The 14,428-nt window shown below is 37.6% G+C and overlaps 1 protein-coding gene across 1 annotated transcript; it reads left to right on the top strand.

Annotated features, from left to right (window-relative positions):
• The first annotated feature begins 319 nt into the window (after positions 1-319).
• Positions 320-14,313, top strand: acadvl (acyl-CoA dehydrogenase very long chain). The gene is made up of 18 exons (XM_016287990.1): positions 320-340; positions 696-768; positions 1,030-1,094; positions 1,441-1,575; positions 1,692-1,836; positions 2,899-3,028; positions 7,368-7,493; positions 7,632-7,830; positions 8,952-9,056; positions 9,519-9,605; positions 9,841-9,903; positions 12,172-12,273; positions 12,474-12,571; positions 12,697-12,769; positions 12,935-13,007; positions 13,236-13,308; positions 13,750-13,825; positions 13,909-14,313. Exons 1-18 carry the CDS (start codon positions 320-322, stop codon positions 14,044-14,046), a joined length of 1,782 nt encoding a protein of 593 aa, XP_016143476.1. The 3' UTR covers positions 14,047-14,313.
• Positions 14,314-14,428: the final 115 nt, after the last annotated feature.

Below are 14,428 nucleotides of genomic sequence, written 5' to 3'. Positions count from 1 at the left end.
TCAATACATGATATGATTTTTTTTTCTGACTTTCTCTCCTTTATCAGAGCGCAACGCCAAACTGGAGCTATTGTAGCAGTGCAAAATGCACGTTTTTACGCGAGCCAGGCCGCAGAGGTGAGACCTATTAATGTGCATCAATATAATGTATTCATTTTCAAACATGGGTTATGTCACAGAGTCAGTTCAAGTACTTTGTGACCAGAACTGACACAACAGATCATGCTGTAGCCAATCCGGTCTTGTCCTGTGGAGAGAGAGAAAAAAACAGGTGCTTGTCCTCAGACACACATTAATATAAATCTGGAGTAAAGTTCACATGACACACAGGAGCTTGGCAGTAGGTGTTTTGCCATGTGATCTTACGTGTTACATAAATTGTGGTTGACCTACACGGAAATGAGATGCTCTGTGTCAGAATAAATATTTAGAGATAGTAAGGAAAATATAAAATGTTGTTATGGTTGATTCATTATCACGCTGCTGCTGATTCAGAAGCGCCAGATTGTCGCCATAAAGTCGGAATTTACCCTTTTTTATTTTTTTTTTAGAAATAGCCTTTGTGCACAGCCAGCCTTGTACTCCTCTAGGTTAAAAAAACTGTCATCCAGATGCAACACACTTATTGATCTTTTATAATGTAGAGACAGTATTGTTATTTTACTATAAGAGACTCATACATTTTTCCCTTTCAGGAGTCAAAGTCCTTTGCTGTGAATATTTTCAAAGGGCAAATCAGCACTTCTCAGGTCTTCCCCTTTCCGTCAGGTGACTCCCAAAAAAATTTCCCCCCTGTGCTAAAGTATGTTTTAGATGCATTGCTTTGATATGGTCCAGTGTTATTTTGTGGTCATCAGATATTATATTTTAAAAACCAGAAAATGTTGATTTTAGTCTGATTTTTGTTTTTAAATGTTATAGTATTAGGTTTTGTTGTAGTGTTGTTACTCGTTATACTCACACTTCAGTGTTGCTCAGTGTGTGTTTACTGTATTTATGCCCTGAATATTTTTACATTCATCGATGTAGTGCTCAATGAAGAGCAGTCACAGTTTCTCAAGGAGTTGGTTGGGCCATGCAGTAAGTTTTTTGAGGTAAGTTTAATGCACCGACACTTCTGTTTTAGAATAAATACTTTTCTTTTATAGACTGATTTCCTTAAATATTTGAAAACAGTCATTCTACATATTATTGAAAATTCAAACAATGGACAAATGTGAGAAAATGAAGCTCAGCATTAAATCTTGAGGAAGTGTCCCATAAGAGGACAAAACAATATTGATACAATCTACCTTTACGCTAAAGATGTTTAAAATAAAAGTTAAAACTGTAGCTCACATGATACTGAGAAATGCGAAGGCAGTTGGCATGCTTTGCGTCCATTATAGTAACTTTTAGACTTTTTCATTTTCTTTGCAATGTGCCGATGTGTGTTTCAAGGAAGTGAACGACCCCATGAAGAATGATGCTCTGGAGAAAGTGGAGGAGCGCACAATGGAAGGCCTAAAGGAGATGGGAGCTTTTGGTCTTCAGGTGCCTGCAGATCTTGGTGGCGTTGGCCTCACCAACACACAGGTAAGACCACTGATCCATTCTCATTTTTCTTTTATTTGGGTAGGAGGTAGAGATATAAACAAATAGAAATCTAGAGATGCACATTAAATTTATGCATGTACCTGCTCTGTTTACAGTACGCCAGGCTGGTGGAGATTGTCGGGATGCATGATCTGGGTGTGGGCATCACTCTTGGTGCCCATCAGTCCATTGGCTTCAAAGGCATCCTGCTTTTTGGTAACCCCCAGCAGAAAGAGAAGTACCTTCCGAAGCTGGCCACTGGTGAGTGAGTGAAGAGCACACACAACAACTGCTGCAGTGTTTAGCTGTGTGACTTAAACTTAACATATAATTTATTAATAACCATAATATTTGTGCATATTTTTAATGCATTCTTATACTGTCAGTTGCCTATTTTAATAAGTTTGTGAATTTATTTATGAGTGTTTAATCCTGCATTATAAAAAGATACATTTACTTATTTGCCCACAAAGTCGGCCACAAATATTCCAAATGGAATGGCTGTCATGATTGTGAAAAATTGGCTAACGATTAATTATTGTACACATAACTGCAAACTATGATTTAAAAAGTAATTTGAATACACTTCATAAAATGCATTTATGTTTTAACAAATAATGCACAATAGTATGACAAATAATTTGTAATTATTTCAATTAAAATAATATTTTTTTTAATGTTAAAATATTTACAAATGTTTAAAATATGTCCGATTATCTTTTGTCTGAGTTCACTGTCAATTCACGCCAAACCGACTATTATATTAATATGAAAACGAATGCAAACTAGATTAAACCTAATGAAGTGCACAGTAACTACACTTTTCACAAATATGCAATTATTATGACCAAACATTTAAGATTAGCAGACCAAATCTAAAAATTGTAAGAATCTGACATTGAAAACCCCATAATGGGTGACAACTCATAAAGGGATAGTTCATGATGGTTCACCCCAAAATAAAAATTCTGTCATCGTTTACTCACCCTCGGGTTGTTCTAAATCACGTGATATACGAGTTTCTTCTGTTGAACATGAAAGAAGATAGTTTTAAGACTGTGGGTAACCAAACAGTTGCTGGTCCCCATTGACTTACTTAGTGTGGTTTCACTGTGTCATTCAAGTCATTGGGGACCAGAAACTGTTTACCCACATTCTTTAAAATGTCTTCTTTTGTGTTCAGCAGAAGAAAGAAATTCATACAGGTTTGGAACAATTTGACGGTAAGTAGATGATGCCAGAATTTTAATTCTTTGGTAAACTATCCCTTTAATATTGTCTATGTTTGTTAAATAATAACTCTGTCTTGTGTGTTTCTGGTAGGAGAGCACGTTGCTGCCTTCTGTCTTACTGAACCAGCAAGTGGTTCTGATGCAGCCTCCATTAAAACCAGTGCAGTTCGTTCCCCCTGCGGCCAGTACTACACCATGAATGGAAGCAAGATCTGGATCAGGTGTGTGTGACCTTACTCTTAACAAATACACACAAAAACCCACATGTTGGGTGGCAAGGATGTTCACCTATTTTGCTGCCACTAGGGGGCATCATGAATAAACATATCACAGGCTGGTCCATGTCCACTTGGATGATGCCATATTACTATTAATTGGCTCTCTCAGCTGTACAGTCATTCAAAACAGTGTTTCTGGTCAGTGAGCCGATTGTGTGCTTGTGGGGGGTTTTGTTATCTTGGTATGACGATGTGATTTCTGTATCAAAGATATCTATCTTTCATGTGTGTTCCTCATTGAAGTCTAGTAACAACCAGAGAACTTACACATTGCATTTTGGCAACTCATAAATGAATATGAGTAACTAAATATACTAAGTTTAGTAGTGTGAAGAACTGTTGTACTTAGTGGAGCTTAGCATTTTGTTTTTTATTGCTCATACCGAAGGCTAGGGGGATTTTCTAAACCCCTGACATTAAGTATTAAACTTTGCCACACTTGCCTTTATACAATCAAACCGTGCAGCTTGATGAGGTGTTAGAATTTAATGAAAATAAGTTTATCATACAAGAAGTGCGTTTTCATGGCAGCTGTTTAGTGATTCTTTAGTGATTGTCAAACATGACTGAACGAATTCAAGGTGCACTTTTTAATTATGCAAAATGTTTTGGGTTTCTTCTCACGATATTCTTAGCACCATATGACAGCCTCGAGGACCTTTGCAAAAATAAAAAATATACAGACTTTTATGTGTGCACGAGAAACCATTCAACTTAGCATATAGGACAATGCACACTGAGCCAACTATTGTGACATCAGCCCATTTCACGGTGTGGTTTCATGGCTGCCACAGAATATGCGTTAAAGAGACCTAAGGCCTTGAAATATGACATACTCCCCTAATGAAAGCTACATTTTGAACACTTTTTTTTTTTTTTTTTACAATACCAGTCTTTTTTATAGACCCGTGAACTTGTCAAATAGGACAGTGCACATGGCTATATTATGCCATCAGCCCATTTCGTGTCATGGTTTTTCTGCTGCGGCAGAGGATGTGCTAAATTGTACATTAGGTCTTGATATTAGACCGTAAGAAAAGCCACATTTTAAGCAAGTAGATCTCTATTAATTCATGTGCGTCCATGCCCTCACTTTATTCATAGTAAGATGCCTGTGATGCACAAAATAAATATGTTATATAAAAATAGAAATTGTAATGCATAAGCATGTGAATAGTTTCTCGAGGGCATTTTTTTTTGTGTGCTTGCAAAAGTCACTTAGAGAAAATCAATGTAAAAAAAACTATAAAAAATATTTACAGATGACTATAGTATATCCCAAATATAAAGCTGAAAATAGTGCTGTATGAAACATTTGTTAAATATGGTCCGAAAATCTACTGAGAAGTTTGGAAAAGTATGGAATTTTGAAATGGTAAATGTGTAGGAACCCTGGCTACTTTTCTAATTAATATGAAATATAATTTTTGCCTCATGGATGTTAAAATAGGCAAAAAAATCCCATAGATTTATAATGGAGTAGGAGACCAGCATATTATAGAGACTTGGGATATAGCTGGCAAGAAACTTCCAGAACACTTTAGAAAAACCCTATAAACAACTGAGAATACCTTGGCAACTGCATGACAACAAATTTAACCCTCTGGTGCTCAGAAACGTTTTTGTTTTGAATTCTTAAAAATCACAGCTTCATCGGAATGGTATGAAACTTGTTGACTTTTATGGCACACTTGTGGTCTTCGGTCAAAAATAACCAACCATAGGAGATGAATGGGAAATCGACAATTTTTGTGTGTACAATCTACAAATCTGCCACCATGCAGAAAAAGTACGCAGCAATGACGGGGTGAAACTAAAACATCAAGAGTGCAAAACCAACACATCCACTCACACACATGCGTAAACACACACACACACACCCCTATGAACTGGTGTGACTGTAACACAGCAAATATGTCAAATAAAAGCAATAATTCAACTACAATGCAGTAAAAAAGTGAACAGCAAGGAAGGGTTTACACTCTCAAACATCAAAACAGACACATCCACTCACACGCACACACACAGACACATACACAATTATACACACTCAAATTAATTGGTATGGCTATAACCATATAGTCAAAACGAGTCAGAAAACTGAAATAAGAGGTTGAAATCAGATCAGACCCAGAAGGATTAAGCTCCGATAAAACATTCCTATTCATTTTTGTTACATTTTTATAGAATTTTAATGTTTTCTGTAACAAAATGCTTTCTCTGTGTTCAGGTTTGACTATAGTAATAATAATTCAAAAACTGACGCTTCAAATCAACATTTCAAACCCAATAAAATCTAAACCTTTACAAAAAAGTTGTCGTTGAGAATGTCTAAATATATATCCAAATCTACAACTTAATAAAAATAAGTATTTATGTCTAAAATCAGCTAGAGAATTGATAGGCCTTCTATATAGGAATCTAGTGGCTAAACCATGGAATTGCAGATGTTTTTCTTATTTTACTCCCACCAGATGGCACTAATCTGGCTTCAAAATTTGGATTTTAAAGGGGGGGGGGGATTCAGTATTATGGTAAAAATCAAGAAGTTTAAGTTCAGGTAAATGAGCGGTTTGTGTGCAAAATAGAACTGAATGATTCTGGATAATTTTTTTTTTTTCTTTTTTCCCCCCCAATGGAAGTTGTGGTTCTCTCATGATTCTGAAGAAAAAACATGAGACAACAAAACACTCAAGATGTAAATTTTTTCCATTACTGGATGAATCAGCATTCTTGAACGAATCTCTTGTATGAGTCAAAGACAAATACATTTTAAGGCCGGGACACACCAAGCCGACAGTCGGCCAACGTCGGGCCGATGGCGAGCGACGGTCGGGCTAGTTTGTTTGGTGTGTTCCACTCGTCGGGGCTCACGTCTGCGGCAGTTTGCATGTTGAATCAGCGACGGGGCCGTCGGCGAGAGTGAGAGCTCTGATTGGATGTTCAGTTTAGCGAAGGAGTCAGTGCCTGAGAATTAAAGCGAAAGTGATGAAAACAAGCACTTAATGAAGGCGGTTCAGACAGAAGGCTGTTTAAATGTTATGTGATCTTTTCCAATCATTCTAATACGTGAATGTTTTCATAACAACATGAGCGGCTTAAAATGATTAAAGTTATCAACGTTACTGATATTCAAAATGGTAAGCAAGCGCTGCTTTGTTTACGTTTCGTATATCTGCGTTTATCTCGTATATCTTTGTTTCGGTTTCTCCTTTTGAATGACGAATAGATACTATTGATAGCTGCTGATTTAGACAGTTAATTCCTCTCACGCATGCGCAGAACGCACGTGTTAGTTTGCCGTCGGCTGTAGACTGTGTGTGTGTTCGAGCGCAGTCTTTTTGGTCCAATGCTGACGACGCAAGGCGACAACACCGTCGGCTTTTGTCGCCGCTAGTTATGTGAAGTCGGCTTGGTGTGTCCCAGTCTTTAACAGCCCCTTTTCGCCACCTACTGGCGTAACAATGTAATCGATAAACCTTCATTTGAAGTGTCAAATTACTTTCAAAAGGTGATTTACTCTATTTTAATCGCTACCATACACATCATACACACAGTTTATATCTGAACTATAAACTTTTATCCGAGTACTTCTGTGATTTGAATGTTTGTAACAGAAATAATGATACTGTGTGGCTGAAAAGACTGTAAAGCTGTTTCGTTCATGACAGACAGCTGCTCTCTTTAGGTCAGCGGCAGTGCGAACGCAGATTTAAATGTTCAAATCACACGGGTGTGATCGTACTCTGCACGGACGAACCAAGTGATCACAACATTGATCGCACACGTCAAAGTTTGAGGAATGAAACAGATGAATCATTGTAATTTAGGAATAGAATCACGTTAGTGTTTGAATCGTGTTTGCAATCTTTAACGATCTATTAAATTAAAGTGCTTTGTCATATTGGTGGTGATCTCTTGCAACATGTTTAGCTATCACAGATATTATACTTAGCTTTTTTGGCTTCTGATTGCTAATGTAGCCAAACTTTGGAGCGCTTAGATTACGGAGCAAGGTCCTGGCAGATCGCCAGGTACGGTCCTCACAGATGAAGAAGAAAAAAAAAAGCGCATAGGAATCGATAGGCGGAATCGAAATTTAAATTTGACAACAAGTATCCGATTCCTGATTCGGAATAGATTTTCGATTCCCAACCCTAGTAACAGGTAGTTCCTTCTCTATCTTTCTATCCACAAGCGGGTCCTTGGCCTGAATACGGTTGAAGACTCCATCATATTGCATTATTAATAATAAACAAGTTCTTTGCCTCCTCTCTCTTAGTAATGGAGGGATTGCTGAGATCTTCACTGTGTTTGCAAAGACTCCCATGAAGGATGAAAAGACCGGAGAGATGAAGGACAAAATTACAGCATTTATTGTGGAGAGGAGCTTCGGAGGAGTCACACAGTTAGTGCTTGTTTTGACTCCTTTCTGATCAGGAATCTTTTGAGTTGACATTTTCGCTGACCATTTCCCCTGTCTGTCATCATCTTTCTTGATTGTCTCTTTATCTGTTGCTCTTTTTAAATTAACTTTTTCTCTCAGTGGTCCTCCTGAGAAAAAGATGGGCATTAAAGCATCCAACACAGCAGAAGTGTATTTTGAGAACGTGCGTGTCCCTGCGGAGTGTGTACTGGGAGAGGTTGGAGGTGGATTCAAAGTGGCCATGAACATCCTCAACAATGGCCGCTTCGGCATGGCCGCTGCCCTCTCTGGCACCATGAAGGGTGTCATCGCCAAAGCGGTGCGTATGTGTGCTATAGTGCACGTTATCAGATGTTTGTTCTGTTTGCCTCTTTGAGTGTGTAATGCTGAACAAAGTTTTTCTCGCTTTCTTTTTCGATTCCTCTTCTCATATTTAGTTTGTCTAGCATGCTGTTTTGTTAGGCCACATCCTCCCACCCGCTGACACCCCTATCATCCTCACTTCCTCTGCTTAATATGCAGGGAAATTCCTCCGCGTGCATTGCACTGTCCCCGTGCTGCGTGGCATCTAAGCTCGTATTGGCACATGCCTCACCATAATTTTCCCGCGTATTTTTCTCTCGCTGCTCATCATGGTTGACTGATTTCTTAAAAGCTGTGAAAGTTACGAGTTCTTACGCAACTGATGAAATACAGCTTGAAGGCACTGTAAGTCGTTGTAAAAGCGTCTGCCAAATACAGAAAAACTAATTCAATTTCTGCTGAAATGAAAGCAGTTCTTAAATGTGCAAATTTTTGGTTGCTAAAAATAAATCAAAATGTACTGAAACAGGATGCTTGTGCACTTATAGCAATATGCTCTCATGAAATGTGCAGTTGCTGAGTGATTGTGGGCTACAGCGGGGGGAGGAGGAGATTTCTCAACAGCCTCTGTGCTTGCTCTTACCGCAGGCATCTGTGTTTGTCTCCGTGTTTGTGTATCCGTCTCAGACCAGGATCTTTTGAAAGCGGAAACTAAGCGTAGACCTTATTCACTGCAGTACACTTGTGCTGTGGGTCTTCAGTTACTGGTTTGTTTGAAGGTTAGATTGAACATGTCAAGTCATAAAAAGAAAGCATGAATTCGGGCATGCATATGCTGTCCTTTCACATATTTGCATACAGAATTTTTAAACCTGCCAAATGAAAATTCCAGTCAGGTTTATGTCTCATCAGTGCATTTAGGTGTATTTCATTACTGCAATAATTCCAGGTAATTTTTTGATGAAGTTGAGTACATGAGCATTTTTTGCATGTGCTGTTTCAGCAAAATCTTTTTTTCAAGCTATTATTTTTCCAAAATAACCTCAATTTTTATTTTGAGAACTCTTGATTTCACCAGTTAGCTAAATAGTCTCTATATTTCTTCTTCTTCTTTTTTTCCCCTCTCATCTCTCACAGGTTGACCATGCTGCTAACCGGACTCAGTTTGGCAACAAGATTCACAACTATGGTGCCATTCAGGAAAAGATGGCCAGAATGGCAATGCTTCAGTATGTGACAGAGGTGAGCTTACCTACTGCTTTCACATCTTGACTTTCCCCTCAAGGAACAAGGAAATTTGAGAGTCAAACACTGCCTACTAACTGTATGTCATCTATTTATTGAGTCAAGTAAATACTGCTTTTGTTTGATCCTATAGATTAAGCAAATGTACACAGTTCAAATGTGAAGCATCTGTAATGGGCAGTGTGCTTTTTATGGACTTTGCAGATATCAGCGTTTTAGCTGTGTACACTTGCAGAGCTTAGTCCATGAATTCCTTACTTCCACATGACTTAGAGGAAGTGGAAGCTTCCCCCTTTGATTTGATGTGATTTGAGTGGGTCACGTGTGGTTAAAGTCTAAAAATACAGTCTTTTTATCATCTGTTGTGTTTCCATGTCTGTTTTCCATGTTGGAGTTGTTTGTTCTGATTAGTGTGTTCTTCTTTTTTCTCCTTCTTTCATCTTTTCTCCATGGACTTAGTCCATGGCTTACATGGTTAGTGGGAACATGGACAGCGGAGCCACAGAGTTCCAGATTGAAGCAGCCATTAGTAAAATCTTTGCTTCTGTAAGTGTTTAACATATTGTATATCCCAGTTGTGCTAGTTTTTAATCCCACATACATATTTGGGAATATTTTCGAAATTTTTATGAAATGAATGAATGAATGAGGCATTTATATAGCACTATATTGTGTATTTCTGTACACCCAAAGCGCTTTACAATCATATGGGGGTATCTCTCCTGATGTGATGTTTAAAGAATATATTGCAAATTCACCATATCGCTGGGTTTTCCTTTAGGAAGCAGCTTGGTTGGTGACAGATGAATGCATTCAAGTTATGGGTGGAATGGGATTCATGAAGGTCAGTGTGTGTGTGTGTTGTTTGTGTTGTGACTGGATTTTTAAAATGTATTTTGTGATGCTTAAGTCAAGTCAAATTTATTTGTATTGCCCTTTTCACAATACACATTGTTTCAAAGCATCTTTACAGAAAGTCATACTGTTATATCCATAGTGCCTTAAATTAATAATTCACCCAAAAATTTAAATTTTCTGAAAATGAATCACCCTCAGGCTGTCTAAGATGTAGATGTGTTTTTTTGTTTGTTCATCTGAACAGATTTGGATAAATTTAGCATTACAACACTTGCTCCCCAATGGATCCTCAGCAGTGAATGGGTGCCATCAGAATGAGAGTCCAAACAGCTGATAAAAACATCACAATATTCCACATAACTTCAGTTCAATTCATGTCTGGTGAAGGGTTTGTAATAAACAAATCCTTCATTAAGAAGTTTTTAACTTGAAACTTGTTTTTCAGCTAAGTCCGCTATCCATAAAATTGCTTTCTCTGGTGAAAAAGTTGTCTTGTCTGAATCAAGAGAGAAATATGCACGGATATATTAAGTATATTTATAAATAAAACACCATTTACTATAAGCTAAAGCAGTCCAAAACATTTCTCAACAAATATGTCGGTGGATTTTGATGTGAGAGGACAACAGGATTATGGATTATTTACTCCTATTTTGGCCAGAAGAGATGGTTTTAAGAGAACCATTTTAATGAAGGATTTGTTTCTTACAAACACAGCTTATTGTAACATTAATTGATGTGGAGTGGACTGGAGTGGTGTGGATTATTGTGATGTTTTTATCAGCTCTCATTCTGGCGGCACCCATTCACTGCAGAGGATTCATTGGTAAGTGCATGATTCTCTGGTTTTAGATCGAGGTATATTGCATTTATTATATGGTGTATTGAATATATCAGCGCCAAAAATAAATGAGAGATAAATATTAGTTGGTTTTGTACAAAGCTTTTTATTGTCAGCTTTCTCAGAAACCATACTCTGTCAGGGTGGAAGTCTAATTTTGGCACAATAGCATTGCAGCAACATAATGTCTGTGTTGTGACTCAAAGTGTGAACATTCATAAACGCCTACTTTGTGGGCAATCACCCCCTCAAGGCCTAAAAGTTTTGTCCCGGGGTGGTGGAAAAACTGGAGGTGTCTTGCAAAGGAAGACCTCTGCAACAATGTGATTGGTTAGCGAGAGGGGGACACGGATGTGTTAACTTTTCACGCCGCAACACAAAACCATACGCAGATAAAATTGGCATTTGCTGAATGTAGGTCATGTCTGCATGTTGACTGTGTGGCTGCGTTGCGTTGTATTGTTTTGTTTTTGTTTTTTCATGTCAATTGAGATGCCACACATGTGCTGCTGTAAAACTGAAGTAGTTTTCCCAGTCTGAACATGTTGCGTATGCAAAATGTGCAGATGCAGCCTCTAGCCACTGATCGAGGTGAGCTGTTTCTAGAGAAGAGTTTCATCAGTTCCTCTTAATCTGTCTCTTTTGTGGGCTACTGATCAGTTAGATTAAAACAACAAGTCTCTCAGATCCACTTGCTTTTATACTATATACAGGGGTGCACATAAGTTTTTCAGCCTGGAGATTTGGTTTGACCCATTAAATATAACTATAAAAAAACATTAATAATAGTGATAATAATATTATTGCACTTATTTTAGTTTTTTTGTAATAAAATAATAAACAAAATAATAAAGTGTGATAATACTATTATATTTTAAAATATAAAGAGTATTAAATAATAATAAATAATTTTATGGTAAACTTAAAAAAAAAAAAGCTAATATTTACTTCTTTATATATATATACTTAACTAAATTTATGACTGGTAGTATATCATGGTTCCCACAAGAATATAAGGCAGCAAAAATAGTTTTCAACTTTGATTTAAAAAGAAAATAAAATACTTCTTGAACTAAATCAGCATATTAGAATTATTTCTAAAGGATAATTTGACAATGAAGCCTGGAGTGATGGCTGCTGAAAATTTACATTTGTCATCACAGGAATAAATACATTTTTAAAATATATATATATAATATATAAAAATACTGATTTATTGTGATTTATACTGATTTAGTATTTAAAAAATACTGTGTGTGTGTGTGCCGTAACTTTATTTCCATCATGAGGATTTTTGAAAATTACTTCCATCATGTTCTCATGTATTTCCTATTTAAACTGAACTAAAAGAATGAATTGATTATTTTTGTGGCACTTTGACATCAGTCTCTGTACAACATGTTATTGATGCAGGATGCTGGTGTGGAAAGGGTATTGAGGGACCTGCGAATCTTCAGAATCTTTGAGGGTACCAATGACATCCTGCGACTGTTCGTAGCGCTCAACGGCTTCCAGGTAAAAGAGGAAAACACTGCTGAGAACATAACTGCCTGCCTTACAGCTTCCTGTTCAGCAAAACCACCTAAAGCTCACATCATGTGTGGTTGTTGACATCTGGCACTGCTAAAAATTGGTATTGGAGTTTGCCAGTGCACGTGTTTTAATGCAAACACAGTATGTAAATTACATTTTCAAATGTGTGTTCTGTTCGGTAGAATGCAGGCAATCAGCTGAAGAGCTTGCAGAAAGCTCTAAAGAACCCTCTTGGTAATGCTGGGGTGTTGGTGAGTGAAATCACCAAGCGAGCCAAGAGGTTAGACCTTCATATCTCTAAAAACACTCTTGCAAGACATTTTGTTGTGTTTTGCAGTGTCATGTTCTTTGCATCAACTTGATAAACCTGCAATATGTCTGTCCTTATCTCTCTGTCTCTGACAGGAAGGCAGGCTTGGGGACAGGACTAACATTGCAAGGAACGGTCCATCCAGAGCTTAACCACAGTGGAGAATTGGTAAATTAAAGCAAAGCCATAGTACTTGGATAACACTGTTCAGCCAATGCTGAATGATATTTACTCAAAATAATACCATGAAAGGAAACCACCAATAATACCAAAGCCTAAATGAGACATAGAGATTACAGGCCTAAAATAGTATTTTCTTCCCCTCTTAAAAAGACTGTTAAAGCCATTGAGCAATTTGGAGCTGTTATTGAAGAGCTTCTTCTGAAACATGGAAAGAGAATCATTGGTGAGTGATGTGTTTGCCTTGTGCTGCTACTGATAGATCTTTGTTAGATTATATTATTTGCTTCAGCCTGCATTGGCAATTTGCCATGGACTTTTTTGTGTTGTGCATGTTAACTCTTCCTGGTTTCAACTTTCTTTCACTTTACATATTTACAGCTAAATACTGTGACAGAAGCTTTGAGCGTGTGACTTGAACTTTTCAAGTGATTCTGTACATGTGGCTTTTCAGATGAACAATTTGTTCTGAAGCGAGTTGCAGACTGTGCCATTGATCTGTACGCCATGGTCGCGGTCTTGTCCAGGTACGTTTTATTATTAAATGTATTAGTTTGTATACAACCTTTACAACTGCTCATGCTAAGGCTTTTGTTTAAAATCCATAACCCAAAGTGTGAAACTTTGACACAGTTTGTGCTGCAGACACAAAGGTTACCTCAAATCGTGCAGCTTGTAAAGGAAAGCTGTCCTTAAAAAAAATGCAGTTGAGTTACAGTGAATGAATGATTCAAGCTGAACAGAATATCATAGACACTTTTGGATAGGCGCTGCTAACTTGAGACAGTAAGCTCCGATTTCCTTATGAAAACATACAAATCTGGTTGTTATTGTTGTTTATGTATTAATGAATGTATTTCCTGTATGCCCATGCATTACTGGAAATAGAGTTGATAATTGTCTAATTAAAGGAGAGATCATTCAGCTCTACTTATGTTTATGTGTGTTTACTCGTCTTGCTTTCTCAGAGCGTCCAGGTCTCTCAGCCAAGGCCACCCTTCTGCTCAGCATGAGAAGATGCTGTGTGAAACCTGGTGTACTGAGGTCAGTGTTTAGTGTCCATGTTTCCTTTTTAAACTTCTCCCCATCTCATCTTTAAGCATTAATCCCTGATTTCTTTCCTTTAGGCCCATGAGAGAGTCATCCAGGACATCAGGTTCCTCGGGTCAGGGACGTCCAAGCAGATCTTCAAGAACTTGCGTGCCATTTCTGCTGCTGTGGTAGAAAATGGAGGAGTGGTATCTCCTCATCCTCTGGGCTTTTAAAGCCCTGCTCTTCCTCCCATCACCCAACCATTTCTTTTCTAACCAGTCAGTCAAAGCTGCCCATATTTCTTTACCCAGACTGTTCAGTGCTGCAATCCTTTATGAGTGGAGTCTGTCACATTGTGTACTTCGACCACAGGAGTGCTTTAATATTTAACAAAGTATGTAAATTAATAAATAGGACGTGTAAATTGAGCTGTACATTGAAGAATTGGATTTGTGTTTGTTTATAAATGTAGTTCTTTTGTAGATTTAATCAAGCCTAAATGTAAACAAATGTTGATTAATATTAACCAGTAATGAAAACGAATCTGCTTGGAAGAGCACTTTAGACTTGTCAACAAACCTCAGCCCAATATCCGGTCCAGCTGCTAGCATTTTG

This window comes from Sinocyclocheilus grahami, unplaced genomic scaffold (assembly GCF_001515645.1).
Source record: "Sinocyclocheilus grahami isolate Dianchi unplaced genomic scaffold, SAMN03320097.WGS_v1.1 scaffold227.1, whole genome shotgun sequence".
NCBI lineage: Eukaryota > Metazoa > Chordata > Actinopteri > Cypriniformes > Cyprinidae > Sinocyclocheilus > Sinocyclocheilus grahami.
This window is presented reverse-complemented; position numbering and strand designations above follow the sequence as displayed.